Raw genomic sequence first — 16,129 nt, 5'->3', positions numbered from 1 at the left:
ATTTCGTATATGGGTTTTCTGGTGACCTGGTTTTCAGTGATAGTTTCCTGATTCGTACAGATGTAAAAGATTGTTTTCAGTGATGTGTGAGCACTTGCTCACAAATTATAGGTTCTTGATCACAGAATAAAGAACCGACTTCCACATTCCTTATACAACAAAAGAAAAAATACACAATCCAACAGTATGTTTTAGGGCTCATGCTTACGGACGAAGCAGGATACACCTGAGGATTTATGCCGCAGGAGTACCGCGGTGGTAAAATTATATTATTAGAAACCTCCCACGGCATACTTTCTTAGAACAAAAAGACATGTTTATAATGTGCTTGAGTCTAATGAGATTGTTTCAAATGTTCTTAATAATAAGTTTCATAATTTAACGAAGCAGTCCCCTAAGTTGTTTTTTACATTCATTGTGTTGCTAGTGTTGCTTGTATATATAAATTAGCTAGTCTTACTTTATTTAGTTATCCCTTTGTCTGAAAAATTCTCTTCAGTTGGGTCATGTGATGTCATGTTAACCATTAACCTCTTATTGACCAGGCCACATTTTGGAAATCTGACATGTCACTTTAACATAGAATAACTCCGTAAAGGTTTTGCATATCCAAGTGATTCTGTTTTTTCGTAACATGTACTCCATTTAGGTGGTAAAAATAGACCAATAGAATTTGTGTATATTCACTAAGAGTGCCAAAATTGGAAACATTTTGATAAAATTGCCCACACACACACTTTCAACTGCAATTATCTCAATATTTCTATTTATATATCCATCAATATCTATATATTTCCATAGTAACATAGTATGTAAGGCCGAATGAAGACATTGTCCATCTAGTCCAGCCTGTCTATCCTACTGTGTTGATCCAGAGGAAGGCAAAAAAACCCCAAGGCCAGAAGCCAATTAGCCCTTTTGGGGGGAAAAATTCCTTCCCGACTCCCTAATGGCAATCAGACTGTTCCCTGGATCAACCCCTAATAGTTCCTACCTGCCTATATACCAGGATTGACACTTAACCTAATATTTATGTCCTGTAATATCCTTCTCCAGAAAGACATCAAGTCCCCTTTTAAACTCCTCTATGGATTTTGCCATCACCACTTTCTCCGGTAGAGAGTTCCACAGTCTAACTGCTCTTACAGTAAAGAACCCCTTTCTGTGTTGGTGATGAAACCTACTTTCCTCTAATCGTAGCGGATGTCCTCTTGTTACCTTCGTGGTCCTGGGTGTAAACAGATCGCGGGAGAGATCCATGTGTTGTCCCCTCATGTACTTATACATGGTTATTTGGTCGCCTCTTAACCTTCTTTTTTCTAGAGTAAATAGACCCAATTTGGATAGCCTCTCAGGGTATTCCAGTCCCGTCATTCCATGTATTAGTTTAGTCGCTCTTCTGTGAACCCCCTCAAGCACTGTGACATCTTTCCTGAGCACCGGTGTCCAGAATTGTACGCAGTATTCCATGTGAGGCCTGACAAGTGCCTTATATAATGGAAGGATAATGTTCTCGTCCTTCGCCCCTATACCTCTTTTAATGCACCCCAAGACTTTATTTGCCTTTGCAGCGGCTGACTGGCATTGGTTACTCCAGTTTAGTCTATTATCCACTAATACCCCCAGATCCTTTTCCATATCACTTTTCCCTAGTGGTACCCCATTAAGTGAGTATTTGTGACATCCGTTCCTCCTGCCCATGTGCATAGTCTTACATTTTTCAACATTGAACTTCATTTGCCATTTTTCTGCCCAAGCCCCCATCTTATCCAGGTCCGTTTGTAGCCGCACATTGTCTTCCGTTGCATTAATTATATTGTATAATTTTGTGTCATCTGCAAATATTGATATTTTGCTGTGCAGCCCCTCTATCAGGTCATTAATAAATATGTTGAACAGAGTGGGGCCTAATACTGAACCCTGTGGCACCCCGCTAGCGACTGTGGTCCAATCAGAGTACGAACCGTTTATTACCACCCTCTGCTTTCTATCGTTGAGCCAATTTTTTACCCACTTACACACGTTTTCGCCCAGTCCGAGCTGCCTCATTTTGTATATTAGCCTATTATGTGGCACGGTGTCAAAGGCTTTAGAGAAGTCCAGATATACAAGATCAATAGATTCTCCCTGGTCCAGCTTAGAGCTTACTTCATCGTAGAAACTGATCAGATTTGTCTGACATGAGCGACCCTTCATGAATCCATGCTGGTGAGGAGTTATTCCCTTAATCTCCTTGAGGTACTCATCGATGGCGTCTCTCAGAATCCCCTCGAAAATTTTTCCCGTTACTGAAGTGAGACTTACTGGCCTGTAGTTACCAGGCTCACTTTTGCTCCCTTTTTTGTAAATTGGAACCACGTTGGCAATGCGCCAGTCCAATGGTACTACTCCGGTCTTGATAGTGTCTAGAAATATTAGGTATAGCGGCCTAGCTATCTCGTCACTTAGTTCCTTTAGTATCCTTGGGTGTAATCCATCTGGGCCCGGTGATTTATCAATTTTAGTTTTCTTTAGGCGCTTCCGCACCTCCTCCTGCGTTAGGTATAAGATATTTTGTGAGGGGTTCGTTTTATTCCCTGCATCTCGTGTGGCATTTCCTTTTCTTTGGTGAACACACTTGAGAAGAAACTGTTTAGTAGATTTGCTTTCCCTTCGTCATCATCAATGATTTCTCCTGCATTGTTTTTTAAAGGGCCAGCGCTCTCCCTGCAAATCCTTTTGCTGTTTATGTAGTTGAAAAATAGCTTCGGGTTGTTTCTGCTCTCTTTTGCAATCCGTCTTTCTGCTTCCTCCTTGGCAGTTTTGATCGTATCTTTGCATATTTTGTTTTTTTTCCCTGTATGATTTTAGCGCTTCTTCGCTGCCTTTTTGCTTTAGTAGTTTGAACGCTTTCTTCTTTTCGTTTATTGCCCCTCGTACCGTCTTGTCGAGCCACATTGGTTTCCTTTTAGCTGAGTTTCTTTTATTTTTAAAGGGAATGAACTGCTCACATGAGGCGATTAGGATCCTTTTGAACTTTTCCCATTTTTCCTCCGTACTGATATTTTTGAGGATGTTGTCCCAATTAATGTTACCGATAGTAGTTCTAAGCTCATCAAATTTTGCTTTACTAAAGTTTAGTTTCTTTGTCTCTCCCTGATAAGGCTTCCTATTGATTGACAGCTGGAAGTTGATTATATTGTGGTCGCTGTTCCCCAAGTGCCCCTCAACCTGCACCCCCCTTATACGTTCCGGTTTGTTAGTTAGTACTAGGTCCAGAATGGCCCTCCCTCTTGTTGGTTCCTGCACAAGTTGGTTCAGGTAATTGTCTTTAATTACTCTCAAGAACTTATCACCCCTGTGAGATTTGCAGGTTTCGTTCTCCCATGTTATATCTGGGTAATTAAAGTCCCCCATGATAATTACTTAGTTTCGTTTTGACACCTCTTCTATCTGCCTTAGTAGTAAGTCTTCAGTTTCTTCTGTTGCTTTTGGTGGTTGATAGAAGACCCCTATCAGGATTTTGTTATTTTTTCCTCCCTGTATTTCTACCCACAGAGATTCCACCTGTTCGTCTCCTACCCCTATATCCTCCCGTAGCCTCGGCTTCAAGTTCGATTTGACGTACAGACATACCCCTCCCCCTTTCTGGTTCCTTCGGTCTCTTCTGAAGAGATTGTACCCCTGCAAATTCACCGCCCAATCGCACTTATCATCAAGCCATGTTTCAGTAATTCCGACTATATCATAACTTTCATCAGTCATTCTTGCTTCAAGCTCGCCCACTTTACCGATCAGACTTCGTGCATTCGTGATCATACAATTTATATCATTTTTTTTGTTTTTTAAATTTGTTTTGTTGCTATTCGTACTTATGGCTGATCTATCAGTTCTAACTGTACTAACCCCACCCCCTGCTCGTCCCCCATTCCCTTTGCTTGGACCCAGATCGCTAATTACACTGGCTACCCCACTATTTCTCATTTTGCTCTCTCCCCCCCCCCCCCCCCCCCAGTCCCTAGTTTAAACACTCCTCCAGCCTTCTAGCCATCTTTTCCCCCAGCACAGCTGCACCCTCCCCATTTAGATGCAGCCCGTCCCTACGGTAGAGCCTGTAGCCGACCGCAAAGTCAGCCCAGTTCTCCAGGAACCCAAATCCCTCCTTCTTACACCAACTCCGGAGCCACTTGTTTACCTCCCTAAGGTCCTGCTGCCTTTCTAGTGTGGCTTTAGGTACAGGTAGTATTTCCGAGAAAACTACCCTGGAGGTCCTCGCCCTGAGCTTGGACCCTAAGTCCCTGAAATCATTTTTGAGGGCCCTCCATTGACCTCTAACTTGTTCATTAGTGCCAACGTGCAACATGACTGCTGGATCCTCACCAGCCCCTCCCAGTAATCTGTCAATCCGATCCGCGATGTGTCGAACTCGAGCGCCAGGAAGACAACACACCGTTCGACGATCCCGGTCTTTATGGCAGATTGCCCTCTCTGTCCCCCTAATAATTGAGTCCCCCACCACTAGAACCTGTCTAGCCTGCCCTGCGCTCCCCGTCCCCGTCTCACTGGAGCAGTCATCCCCCTGGCGTTCAGAGGGCGTGTCGTGCTGCAGCGGTGCTGGCTCTGTAATGGCATCCCCCTCATCTGCCAATCTTGCAAATTTGTTGGGTTGTGCCAGTTCAGGACTAGCCTCCCTGGTTTTCTTCCCTCTATTCCTTCTTCTTTCTGTCACCCAGCTGACTGCCTGCTCCCCCTGCTCTTCCGTACTACCATCCGCCCCCGCCTCTACCCCAGCGAGTGCCTGCTCAGTGAGCACCAAACTCCTTTCCATGATGTCAATGGCTCTCAGTGTTACCAGTTGCCCATTTAGATCCAGAATTTGGGCTTCTAAATGTGCGACGTGCATGCATCTTGCGCAACAGTATGCACACTCGATCGGCTGATCAAGGACCGCATACATTGCACAAGTAGCACACTGGATGACATTGTCAGGCATGGAGTTCATCCTAATGGGGATCTACAATTTACTTGTTGAAGTAGTGAAGATAGACTTGCTCACACTCCGCTCACCCGCTGCCGCAACCGCTGTGCCGCTGCCGCAACCGCTGTGCCGCTGCCGCAACCGCTGTGCCGCTGCCGCAACCGCTGTGCCGCTGCCGCAACCGCTGTGCCGCAACCGCTGACCCGCTGCCGCAACTCCTCACCCGCTGCCCCTCTCGCGCAACCTCTTACCCGCTGACACAGCTCACAAACACACACAGAGGTAGATACTTATCAGCTCCTCCGCTCCTCCTGGTGACGTCACCCGCTGTCCCGGCGGCCGCTCACTCTGCCCTCCTGTCTCAGCTGCTCCGCTGAACTCCTGGTGGCCTCTTGGCGCCGGCTGCTGCGCTCCGGTCACACTGGTCACTCCTGCCCCCGCACCTGCTTCGGCTGCCGCTGCCCCCGCACCTGCTTCGGCTGCCGCTGCCCCCGCACCTGCTTCGGCTGCTGAGCTGCTCCGCTCGTGCCTCCGTCTCGTGCCGCTGCTCCTGGCATCGGTTTATCTTATTCTGGATGCACATTGGAAAAGCTTAAGGTTTTTTTTTTTAACCATTTAGGAAACGTACAAATTTAACATTGATTACTAACATTTTGAGGAACATTTTGTTTTCCTACACCAAGCCAAGATTGCAAAGGCTCATAGGTGTCAGAATGATAAATACCCCCACAACTGACCCTGAGTTATTCACTGAGGGGGTCATGAGTATTTTTACCCCACAGTTTATTTTCAGGAATTAATGCAATTTAGAGGAGAATTTTTTTTCCATATTTTTGCAAATTAATCCACAGGATTTTTTTTCTGTAGTGCACATTAAAATGAGAATTTGCACCCAAAATGGATCCCCCTGGTTTTTCTGTGTTCAGAAACCTGCCTGTTGTGGCCCTAATCTTCTGTCCGTATGCACAAAGGGGCCCAAACCGTAAGGAGCAGCCAGAGGCTTTCAGAACAGAAATTTTGCTTAAAGGTATCTTAGGCCTCATCGCACACTTGTAAAGCCCTGGAGCTGCCAAAACGACAGGGAACCCCCTAAAATTACTGCATTTTGAAAACTAGACCCCTTTAACGCATTCATCTAGGAGTGTACTGCATATTTTTACCCCACAGTTTTTGAATGAATCTAAGCAAAGAAGGGGGAAAAAACTACGATTTTCATATTTTTGGCAATTGTCATTTTAAAATGTGGCCCTAATATTATGTCTGTATGCACAACGGAGCCCAACCCCAAAGGCGCATTAAACTTCAACTATGTTTTAACTTTACGTAATCGCCTTTATCCATTGGATAACGGTGATCACGTGACCACTACCTCCAGACGCCGGCAGCATGGAACTGTCCTGTCCACGGTTTGCAGAGTCAGTGTTAGACTCTTTATGCAAGCCTTGTCACAATGACTGGGAGTTGAAAGTCAAGCCAGAATCCATACACAAACAGCTCATAGGTCTCCTCACTAACTCACCTTCTAGGTGTGCTTCCCTAAGGAGAAAAGTTAACTTTTCTGACGCACATCTCAGGCCTCTCGCTAGCCAGGCCAGAAACCTACTGCACACTGATGAGGTGCAAACACCCCGAAACAGCTGTCTGTATGGATTCTGGCTTGAGTTTTAATTCCCAGTCATTGTTACAAGGCCTTGTATAAAGTGTCTAACATTGACTTGCAGAAATACTGCCTTCCAATAGGTGGCGCTGCAGAGGTATTGTTCCTTCTCCCATTCTGAGGAGCATGAATGGCCTTTTAAGTCTCCTCACTCACCTAGGTGCTCTCCCTAAAGAGAAAAGATAGCGTTCCTGACAATTCTAATTAGGAACATGATGTATATTTATGGCCTGTAGTTTATTAGATGAACGTACAGGTAATGATGTACTGAATGATGTGTACACTTTCCACCCAATCTGTGCAGGGCGGGTGCTGGCCTGTCCATGACAGCTGACACCCGCCTACAATAGCCGCAATCAGCTGATCGCAGCTGTTAAGCCATAAAATGATGCCATAAATTCTGACAGCAGCATTTAAATGTCCTGATCAGAGTTCTGCAATATGATTACGGGTGCTGTTTGGTTGCCATGGCAGCCAGAGGCCTTCTGAAGGCTGCCATTACAGTTTGCCTATCAAGCCATGCCTCTGACATGGCTTGATAGACTGCCTGTCAGAATATGGTATAATGCAATTCTACAGTACTGCATTATACTCTGAGTGATCAAATGTGTGCAATTCCAAGTCTCCTATGGAGAGTAAGAAAGATGTAAAAAGGTTTCATTATTAAAAAAAAATCCTATTAATAGTTTAACATCTGCTCTTTTCCCACATTTATAATTAAAAAGCATAAATATATTTGGTAAGGTCGCGTCCGTAAAAGTCTGATCTATGAAAGTAACGCATAAAAAAAAAACAAGTAAAACTATATAAATTTGGCATTGCCATAATAGCACCAATATTATAAAGTTACGTCTATTTTGCTGCAGTGTGTACACTGTGAAAACAACCCCCCCCCCCCTTCCCCGTGGAGTTGTGTTTTTATTTCCATTTCACACCACTTTGAATTTTTTTTTCAAGTTTTTCAGTACATTATATGGTACTAATGGAACATACAACTCATCCTCCAAGAAACAAGTCCTCAAAAAGCTACATCCATGGAAAATTAAGTCACAATTTTTTTGGAAAGTGAGGAAGAAAAACCAAAAATTGAAAAAGAAAAGGGGATTTGTCCTTTAGGCTAGGCTCACACGACCGTGAGCATAAAATGCTATGTGAATTACGCAGTGTTTTACCGAGGTAGAGCCAGCGGTGAGCCAGCCCATAGCTGCGTATAGCAGCAATTTTGGACTGTGCATGACAGCGTATCTCACACACACAGTCACATGCCGTCTTCCTTGGTTCTTCTTTTTTTTTTTTTGTTTCAACTTCCCAATCTGTCACTTTGCAGCAGTGTGTAGAAATGCCGCCCACATGCAATGTAATTGTGTATGTATAGCATTGATTACATGCCCAAAGAGAACAATGGACTCTATCGTGCGTAATAAGTGGCAAAACATGCTGCTTTTTCTTTGTCGTGTATTATACGCAATGAATATTCGCAAGTGTGAATGGATCAATGAATTGATTAATTCACATACTGCGAGGGGAAAAAAGGCAGCATGCTCCATTGCTAGGCATTCCATGGGAATGCCTTGCCCATTGTTTTCAATGGGACCTTGAAAGCTATCTCATGGCACTCAAATGCAATGTGCATGCGAGTGCAATGCTTCCCATTCAACGGCAAACTTGCAATCCTATCACATTGGCAAGCGCAATATCAGGCCAAGTGTCTGTCTGATATCATGCTTGCCCGTGTGAATATAGCCTTAGGGGGTTTTGATGGGGTCCAGATTCTCCCCCACCTTGACTAATTTATTTATGGCATGGTGGGAGGAGAATCACATCTATTTTTATTTTAACGCCTTTAGGGAGCAGATTTTGTGATATGGGAGCTACATCGACGATCTCCTCTTTGGTATGGAGCCATTATGTAGCATCCATGCGGGATACAGTCTGAGGTCCTACACAGATTCCTAATCTATATTATTTATAAGGCTGCTTTCACACCTGCGTTAGGACTCAGTTCAGGCTTTCTGTCTGCTCAGTTTGTGCAGTAGAGAAACTGATCATTTTTTTCCCTTTTTGTTTTTTTTACTGGAAAACACGCAGTGAAGAGGTCCCTGAAAAAACACCTCGGCAATGAGGTCCCTGGAAAAACTCTGGCGGAGGCAGAATGTAACACTCAGGACCAAGATTCAATTATACCAGACCTGCGTAATGCCAATATTATTGAACGGTTTGGAGACTTGGACCTTGCTGTCACAAACCACTGAGTGTCTGGAGTCCTTTCACATGCGATGCCAACGCCAGATTCTCCGTGTCCGTTGATTCGACTTCATCAGAAACAGCGAGATACAGGCTTGCACGGCGCTTGAGTCAATCACAGAAACAATAACAAGGAGACGACTCGCACTTTTTGGTCATGTTGCACGCTTGTCAGAAGCTGTCCCGGCCTACGGTGCTCTAACCATAGCAATTGCTAGAAAAATCGAGAGACGACCCCCTGCCGGATGGTGGAGGCCTCTTGGTCGTCCGCGGCGCTCGTGGGTGCAACAGATAGGCAACGGTACCTCCTCCGACATCAACACTGAATGGAACAATGCTCTCGGTCGTGGTCATTCTAGATCGGCGCTACGGACCATCGTCGTCCAAGCGAGATAACTAGCTAACTAAACATGCAGTCTGTTGGGCTTTAATAAAGAAGTGATTTTATTTTATGGAATTGACAGAATTCCTCTCTTATATTTGGACATTTCTACTACACCCCAACAGTTTCCTGAGACCCCTTCACACAGGGTGGACCCACTTGTGGAGACACAGCGGTGAGCTCATTCTGTTGGCATTGAAATTGAATCACGGACACTTTGGCTTCTTGACTGCATAGATTCGTGTCCATGAAATTTTAATGACTTTAGGATATACTGTGATGTTTAAGCACTCCCTTAATATTTTTTGAGCAATGCATATGACACCAACCTAAATAGAAGATCCCAACCACAAGTGAAGGAGTCGGAGTAGGTAGAATGACCCATTGTGTGAGCTCTGTTGTCTGGCTCATCTGCATATGGTGCAATTGTTTGGGGAGCTGTGTGGTGGGAGCAGGAGGACACAATATCTTCTTTTGAGCAGGGCATCTCACAGATGGACTATAATAAAGAGCCTTGCCAGGTGTTTGCTTTTTTGAAGGGGTATTCCCATCAAGGCTTTGATTAGGAATACTCTATACAGGATGGCCGAGAGAACAGAAACAACCAAGTGCACTGTGCTACATTGTTTCCCTATGCTTCTATGGGAGTTACAGAAGCAATATATATACAGTTTGTGTATTTCCAGCCACAGCATACAGCCAGGCCGGCGGTTGGAGGAATCCAATCACTGGAACTTGCAGCTATCAGACTTTTATGGCATGTCCTGTGGATATGCTATAAAAATCTGAGATGGAAATACCCCTTTTACATGTTTGCTGCCAGTGTTTTGGGACACTATTCACACTTTTGCCATTCACAATGAACATAGTAATATATTATGTTGGGATAAGAAAAAGATATATATCCATCTAGCTCAGCTTATTATTCCCCCAATGTTGATCCAGGGGAAGGCAAAAAAAAAGTGAGGTAGAGGCCAGTTTTCCCCATTTAAGGGCACCCACCCACTGGCGATTTTTTTTTTCTTTGCGTTTTGCGTTTTTTCTCAAGAGCAATTAGAATTGAATGTACTCCTGTCCACTGGCATTTTTTTTTTGCGTTGCGTTGCGTTTTTTAACATAGGAACTGTCAGTTGCATATGTGGCCTTATTTTTCTCCTAATGCACCCATGAAAGTCAATGGAAATTAATGGAAAAGCCGCGGAAAACGCGGGAAAAACGTTGCGAAAACGCTGCGTTTTTCACGCACGGAAATCGCAAACGCCAGTGGGTGGGCGCCCTAAAGGTGAAAAAATATATTCTCATCTCCAATCTGGCAATCAAAATAATCCCTGGATCACCGACCCTTCAGAAGTAATCAGTGAGTATAACATGTAAGCGCATTTTCTATTTCCCTCTTTCTATGTCTTCTGTTTGGACCGATCTGTTTTTTTAAGTAGACAGAGCTGGAAAATATGTATCAGGTGACTACAGCGGGAGGGAGAAGACCCGCCACTGCCCACTGACAAGTTTAAAAAAACGAATAAGTTTAAAACTGCCAAAAAATAGATAGCAAACTGAAGTCAGCCTGATGCGTCTTTTCTGTTTTTTTCAAATAAATCTGTCTAACAGGATCCGTTTGAGTCGGAAATACCGAATATACTCAAGTATAAGCCGAGTTTTTCAGCACAAAAAAATGTGCTGAAAATGCCCCCCTCGGCTTATATTCAAGTGGGATGTAAAAAAGAAAAAAAGCAATACTCACCTCTCAGCCAGCGTCACTGTCCCTGGCGCGATGCTCTCCCCGGCAGTGCGGCAAGCTGGTTCAGTGTTCTCCCCGCTGTCATCTCCCGGGCTTGTTTAATTTCCCCGCCGTCAGCACTGTGATTGGCCGGCGCTCGATAAACCAATCACAGCCATTCAGTGATGTCACTGAATGGCTGTGATTGGTTTATCAAGCGCCGGCTGTGATTGGCCGGCACTCGATCCAATCACAGCGCTGGCTCCTCCTGCAGCACAGCCGTGGAGTAGCCGGGAGATCTCCTTCTGCTGCCAGGAGTCCCCATTCCCCGGTGAGCGCTGCTGCCGATCCTTCCCGCCGGACTGTCTTACAATACAGAGCACCGCACAGTCTCCTGGGCCCGAGGACATAATGGTGAGCGGCTCTGCGGCCCCAGAGCTCCTACTGCACCTGACGGACGGACGATTCATCCTGCTGTATGTATGGTGTATGTAGTCTATTCATATTGGGGGTATATGGCTGTATACTATGTATGTGTATATATGTGTAGTCTGTACATATGGGGGGTATAAGGCTGTATGTGTATATATATGTCTGTATACTACACTGTACAGTCTGTGTATATGGTATGTATCTGTATATGTATAATGTGTCTGTCTGTCTATCTAATCCATCCATCCATCCATCCATCCATCGACATATATGAGACTATATAGGAATATGGGGTCTGACACATATACTCTCAAATATATATATTTGAGAGTATGTGTGTAAGACCCCATATTCCTGTATAGACGGTGTCCGTGTGTGTGTATATATATATATGTATATATATATATATATATATATGTATATATGTGTGTATATATATATATATATATATATATATATATCACATACCGTATATACTCAAGTCAATAAGATTTACCAGTTTTTTGTGGTAAAACTTATTGACTTCGCTTATACTCGGGTCGGCTAATGCTCGAGTATATACGGTAAATATTACAGTTCTACATTAGTTTGCAATCAGTCCTAATTTAGTTAAAAGCTGATCCATCCGGAAAGCTTTCAGTTAAAAAAAAAAAAAACGAAAAACTTAGAAGTTAATGGAGGAAAATAATCAGTTTATTTCCATTTTAATTCCTTCTCTCTGCTCCAAAAATGGAGCAGAGGAACAAAATTATGACTGAAGACCTAATGCAGATGTGAACTGAACCAGTTAGGCTGGTATCAAACGAGTGTATTTCACCTCTATATTTGGTCCGACTATAATGCGGAGCTAATGTAAATCAATAGAACTACTCACATGGCCGTATTTTAAAGGTTATACACATCTATATTGTGGATGTATGACAATACAGTCATCTGTAGCTTGCCTTAGAAGGACTCAAATTGGAGATGTGAATTCACCCTAACTGTACGCTGCATTTTCACTGTTTGAGTAGAATAAAAAGATTGTGACTACATGAATACTCCCCGATTGGTAAAGGGGGTGATAATATGAAGAAATTCCTGTATCTCACATTGGGGCCATCAAAACGTAGTACAAGGGAAGAGATGACTGTAAGAGCGGTGATCTTCCTTGCTGCTTTCACTTTCTTTTCTTGCTCTACATAGACACAGAACTAGGAAGTAAAACTTTTCAGCCTCCTCTCAAACTTTAAATGAGTGTTGCTCCCTGAATATTGCAGGGCTCCAAGCAAAACTCCAGGATTAGGTTCTATGGATCCCCAGTAGGACACTGCTGCCCTGGACAAGTGTAACTACAGAAATTTAATAAAATAATTTATTTAAAAAAAAACAAAAACGTTTTATGTGATACGCCAATTCCAAACTGTTTTGCAGATATAACTTACATATTACAAAAAAAAGCAAAAAGAAACTACAAAAAAAAAAACTTTTAAAAGTTCTGTTCACTTCAAAGCTCTTCGAGGTCTGTAAGATCAACTGCTACTTTAATAAATATTGTGTCTTCTTTAACGTAGCAAGCGTTCTTTGGATTCTCCAGCTGTGTGTGCGAGACAAAGCGAGGACACCCAGAAGCAATGTTCATCTCCCCTTCAGGCCTTTTAAAGCTGCTACTGTGAGGGTCGGCCTTGAAAACGTCTATGATATGGTTCTTTTTTCCGCTTTGGTCAATCAACATTAAGGTGACCTTTTGCTTGAATGGCCAGGACAGTAGTGAGTCAAACTCTCCTCTCATGACCACGAAATACAAAGATAAAAATGACCCCTTCCCTGACCCATCACCGTTCAGATAGGCCCGAGCACAGAGACGGTAACCACAGCGGCTGGTATAGAAATGTTGACTGTAGATGGAAACCACACGACCTTCCACTGCCTCCTTCTTCTTTCGCTCATAGTCTGTGATTTTCCAGATGAGTTTCCCATTATAACAGGTACCTTCCAGAAGCCTGAAGCGTTCCTCATTGCTATTCAGTTGAGACATGTGGATATTTATCTGGATGTCATGTTTGCTGGATTGCCCTTCAAGGATATCTGAAGAAACGGTAAAGATGTAAGAGGTAGTGAACTATTATGACCACGTGTGGTGTAACACACTAGTATATGGACTTGCACGTATCCAATAGAAACTTACAATGAAAGAGGATTTCCACCCAAAACATTGGTCTTATACTATGGCCACAAAACTCAGAGCCTATGTGGTACTATGGGACCAAACTTAGATCAACACTAGGTGTAATGGGCATAATATGGACTTAAAAATGCCATTGGCTATAATGCAGCTACTTTTCTGCATGCATATTACAGTCATTAGTACCGTACCCACCTCCCCACTATGAAGCCAACTAAAACGTAGAACACCACAGAAGATTAGGACACCCGTGGTTCAACTGAACCAAACTTGGATCTCTACAGTGATCTAAGTTAGGTCCACTTGAACAATGGGGAAGTCCAACTCCTGTGGCTGTAATAGGAATGCTAGAATGGGCTGTCTTAAAGAGGTTGTCCCACAAAAAGAAGAATGGGAATCCCAAAGATCCACTAAAAGCTGTACCCATTAATTTCAAAAGGACTGCCAAAGAAAGCCAAACTCTTGAATTTAGCCTCATTCAAGTAAATAGGACTGAGCTGCAATATAACGTGCGTTACATTTTGCAAAAAGCACAACAGTTGGACACAAAAAACAGTTCCCTGCACACCTAGGTTCAGGAGTACTACTGGGCAGGTAAAACTTAGAAGGGAATGTAGCACAACACCAGCACTGCAGTCCCTTCATTCTCAGGATTGGTGGGGATTCCAGAGGTTGCCATTAAGTGATGGCATATACCTTTAATCCAATATCCAAAGGAAACTAATATGGTATATGTTGAAGAAGCTGCATAAAATAAAAGTAGTCATGATGTCACCTCACAGCTTCCTCTCCAAAATATCTGCACATGGAACATACCTAACCGGTCTTTGTAGACCTCCATGGAGGACATCTTTTGCTTGATACCCTCAATAGCTGTCACAAGTGGCCTGAGGTTATGTTGGCTCTGTTCTTCACTAATCAACTGCACGAGGTGTATGACCTGCTCCTCCAGCCATGATGCCTTCTCCATGTAACTGGCTAAAGACTGAGGATGGAAGGGAAGGAAATATATAAAAAATAGATAGAAATAGTAGATAGTTTAGATAAGATACTGAAGTCAGTCTCTCACCTGAGCACTGAAGAGGTGACTCCCATTACCATTGAGCTGCAGAAACTGGCGACACTCTTTTTCACACCATTTAACCGTATTTGAGAGCTGCTGAATTTTGTTTTCTTTTTGTTCCAAACTTTGCTTTAAATCCAACATCTAGAAAGTACAGAGCAGTTAACTAAGCAAAATGTTAATGTAAAAGAACAGAAATGTGTAAAAGTAATAAAAAGTATTTGCTAGTCTCACACAACATGTAAAATGTCCATACATCTTCAATAGCAGTTGGCCAAACACTCATTCAGCCGACAGCTATTTCTCCCAACTCCTCCAAGCAAATGAATACTTGATTCTTTCAGGGTCAGCTGATGTGGATCCGCTATGCCACACACTGTTTTGGGCAAAATCCAGAGGTGACACCTGAGGTACCCTGGTCTTGACCCTTTAACCTCAGAAATCAGGACCTGGGCACTACTATTCTGGAAGTGGTAACAGTAAAATATTGGCAGCTGATGCTACTAAAGACAAAGGCGCAGTACCTGAGGGTGTGAACAGACTCAAACTCAGAATAATCCAGGTCGAGGTAGGCAACACAACATCAGAATGAGGAACAAGTCAAAGGTTGGGACACACATTCAAGATGGTACAGCAGGCTGAAGGTTGGAGCAGGCAGTAGTCAATATATCGGACCAGAGTCAAAAAGAGCCAAAGTCAGGAACCAGAGAATCAGGACAAACTTGAAATAGCACCTTAATTAGCATCCAACGACCACAAATGTAAACATGCTTCATAGGGGAATGTGTCTGATACAGTGAAGGATATAACATAATTGGCAGGGGAGGAATTTATAAGGTGTGCACTAGCCCTTTAAGAGCGCAGTAGCATGTGCGTTTGCACCCTTTAGACCACCCTCAGTGAGCAAGTAGATGCCAGAGTAGGGAGTCTGCTGAGGTGAAGTGCATGATGTGTTCCCTGCCACCAGGGTGTGTAAGCTGAAAGCCGCTGCCACAAACTATAGCATGTATTTTTCCAAAGGACAGTGGTGAAGCTACGGCTGGCCAGCTCTGGTAGCGACTTATCAGGGACAAAACAACTGGTTGAGATTCAATGCATCCAATACCTGACATCATCTGTTGAGAAAAGTCAAGAGACCGCCATACACATGTGAAAGTTATTCAGTCCTGTCGAAATTGGTAGTTCAGAAGACCTGTTCTCTAATATTTATGGGGGCGTTAAAGGGGTTGTCCCGCGAAAGCAAGTGGGGTTATACACTTCTGTATGGCCATATTAATGCACTTTGTAATGTACATCGTGCATTAATTATGAGCCATACAGAAGTTATTCACTTACCTGTTCCGTTGCTGGCGTCCTCGTCTCCATGGAGCCGTCTAATTTCAGCGTCTAATCGCCCGATTAGACGCGCTTGCGCAGTCCGGTCTTCTCCCTTCTGAATGGGGCCGCTCGTGCCGGAGAGCTGCTCCTCGTAGCTCCGCCCCGTCACGTGTGCCGATTCCAGCCAATCAGGAGG

At 43.7% G+C, this 16,129-nt stretch overlaps 1 protein-coding gene across 4 annotated transcripts in view; it reads right to left on the bottom strand.

The window, feature by feature from the left end:
* Nucleotides 1-12,729: 12,729 nt before the first annotated feature.
* TRAF5 (TNF receptor associated factor 5) overlaps nucleotides 12,730-16,129 on the bottom strand; it is a 62,494-nt gene continuing 59,094 nt past the window's right edge. For all 4 annotated transcript variants that reach the window (XM_066595607.1, XM_066595608.1, XM_066595609.1 and 1 more), the window contains 3 exons: nucleotides 14,623-14,760; nucleotides 14,370-14,538; nucleotides 12,730-13,456 (listed from right to left, as the gene is read on the bottom strand). In XM_066595607.1, coding sequence (XP_066451704.1) covers nucleotides 12,876-13,456; nucleotides 14,370-14,538; nucleotides 14,623-14,760 — 888 coding nt within the window. In that variant the 3' untranslated portion in view covers nucleotides 12,730-12,875. The remainder of the gene's footprint in view (nucleotides 13,457-14,369; nucleotides 14,539-14,622; nucleotides 14,761-16,129) is intronic.

Source organism: Eleutherodactylus coqui, chromosome 3 (assembly GCF_035609145.1).
Source record: "Eleutherodactylus coqui strain aEleCoq1 chromosome 3, aEleCoq1.hap1, whole genome shotgun sequence".
NCBI lineage: Eukaryota > Metazoa > Chordata > Amphibia > Anura > Eleutherodactylidae > Eleutherodactylus > Eleutherodactylus coqui.
The sequence above is the reverse complement of the archived record's forward strand: the minus strand, read 5'-3'. Positions and strand labels throughout refer to the sequence as shown.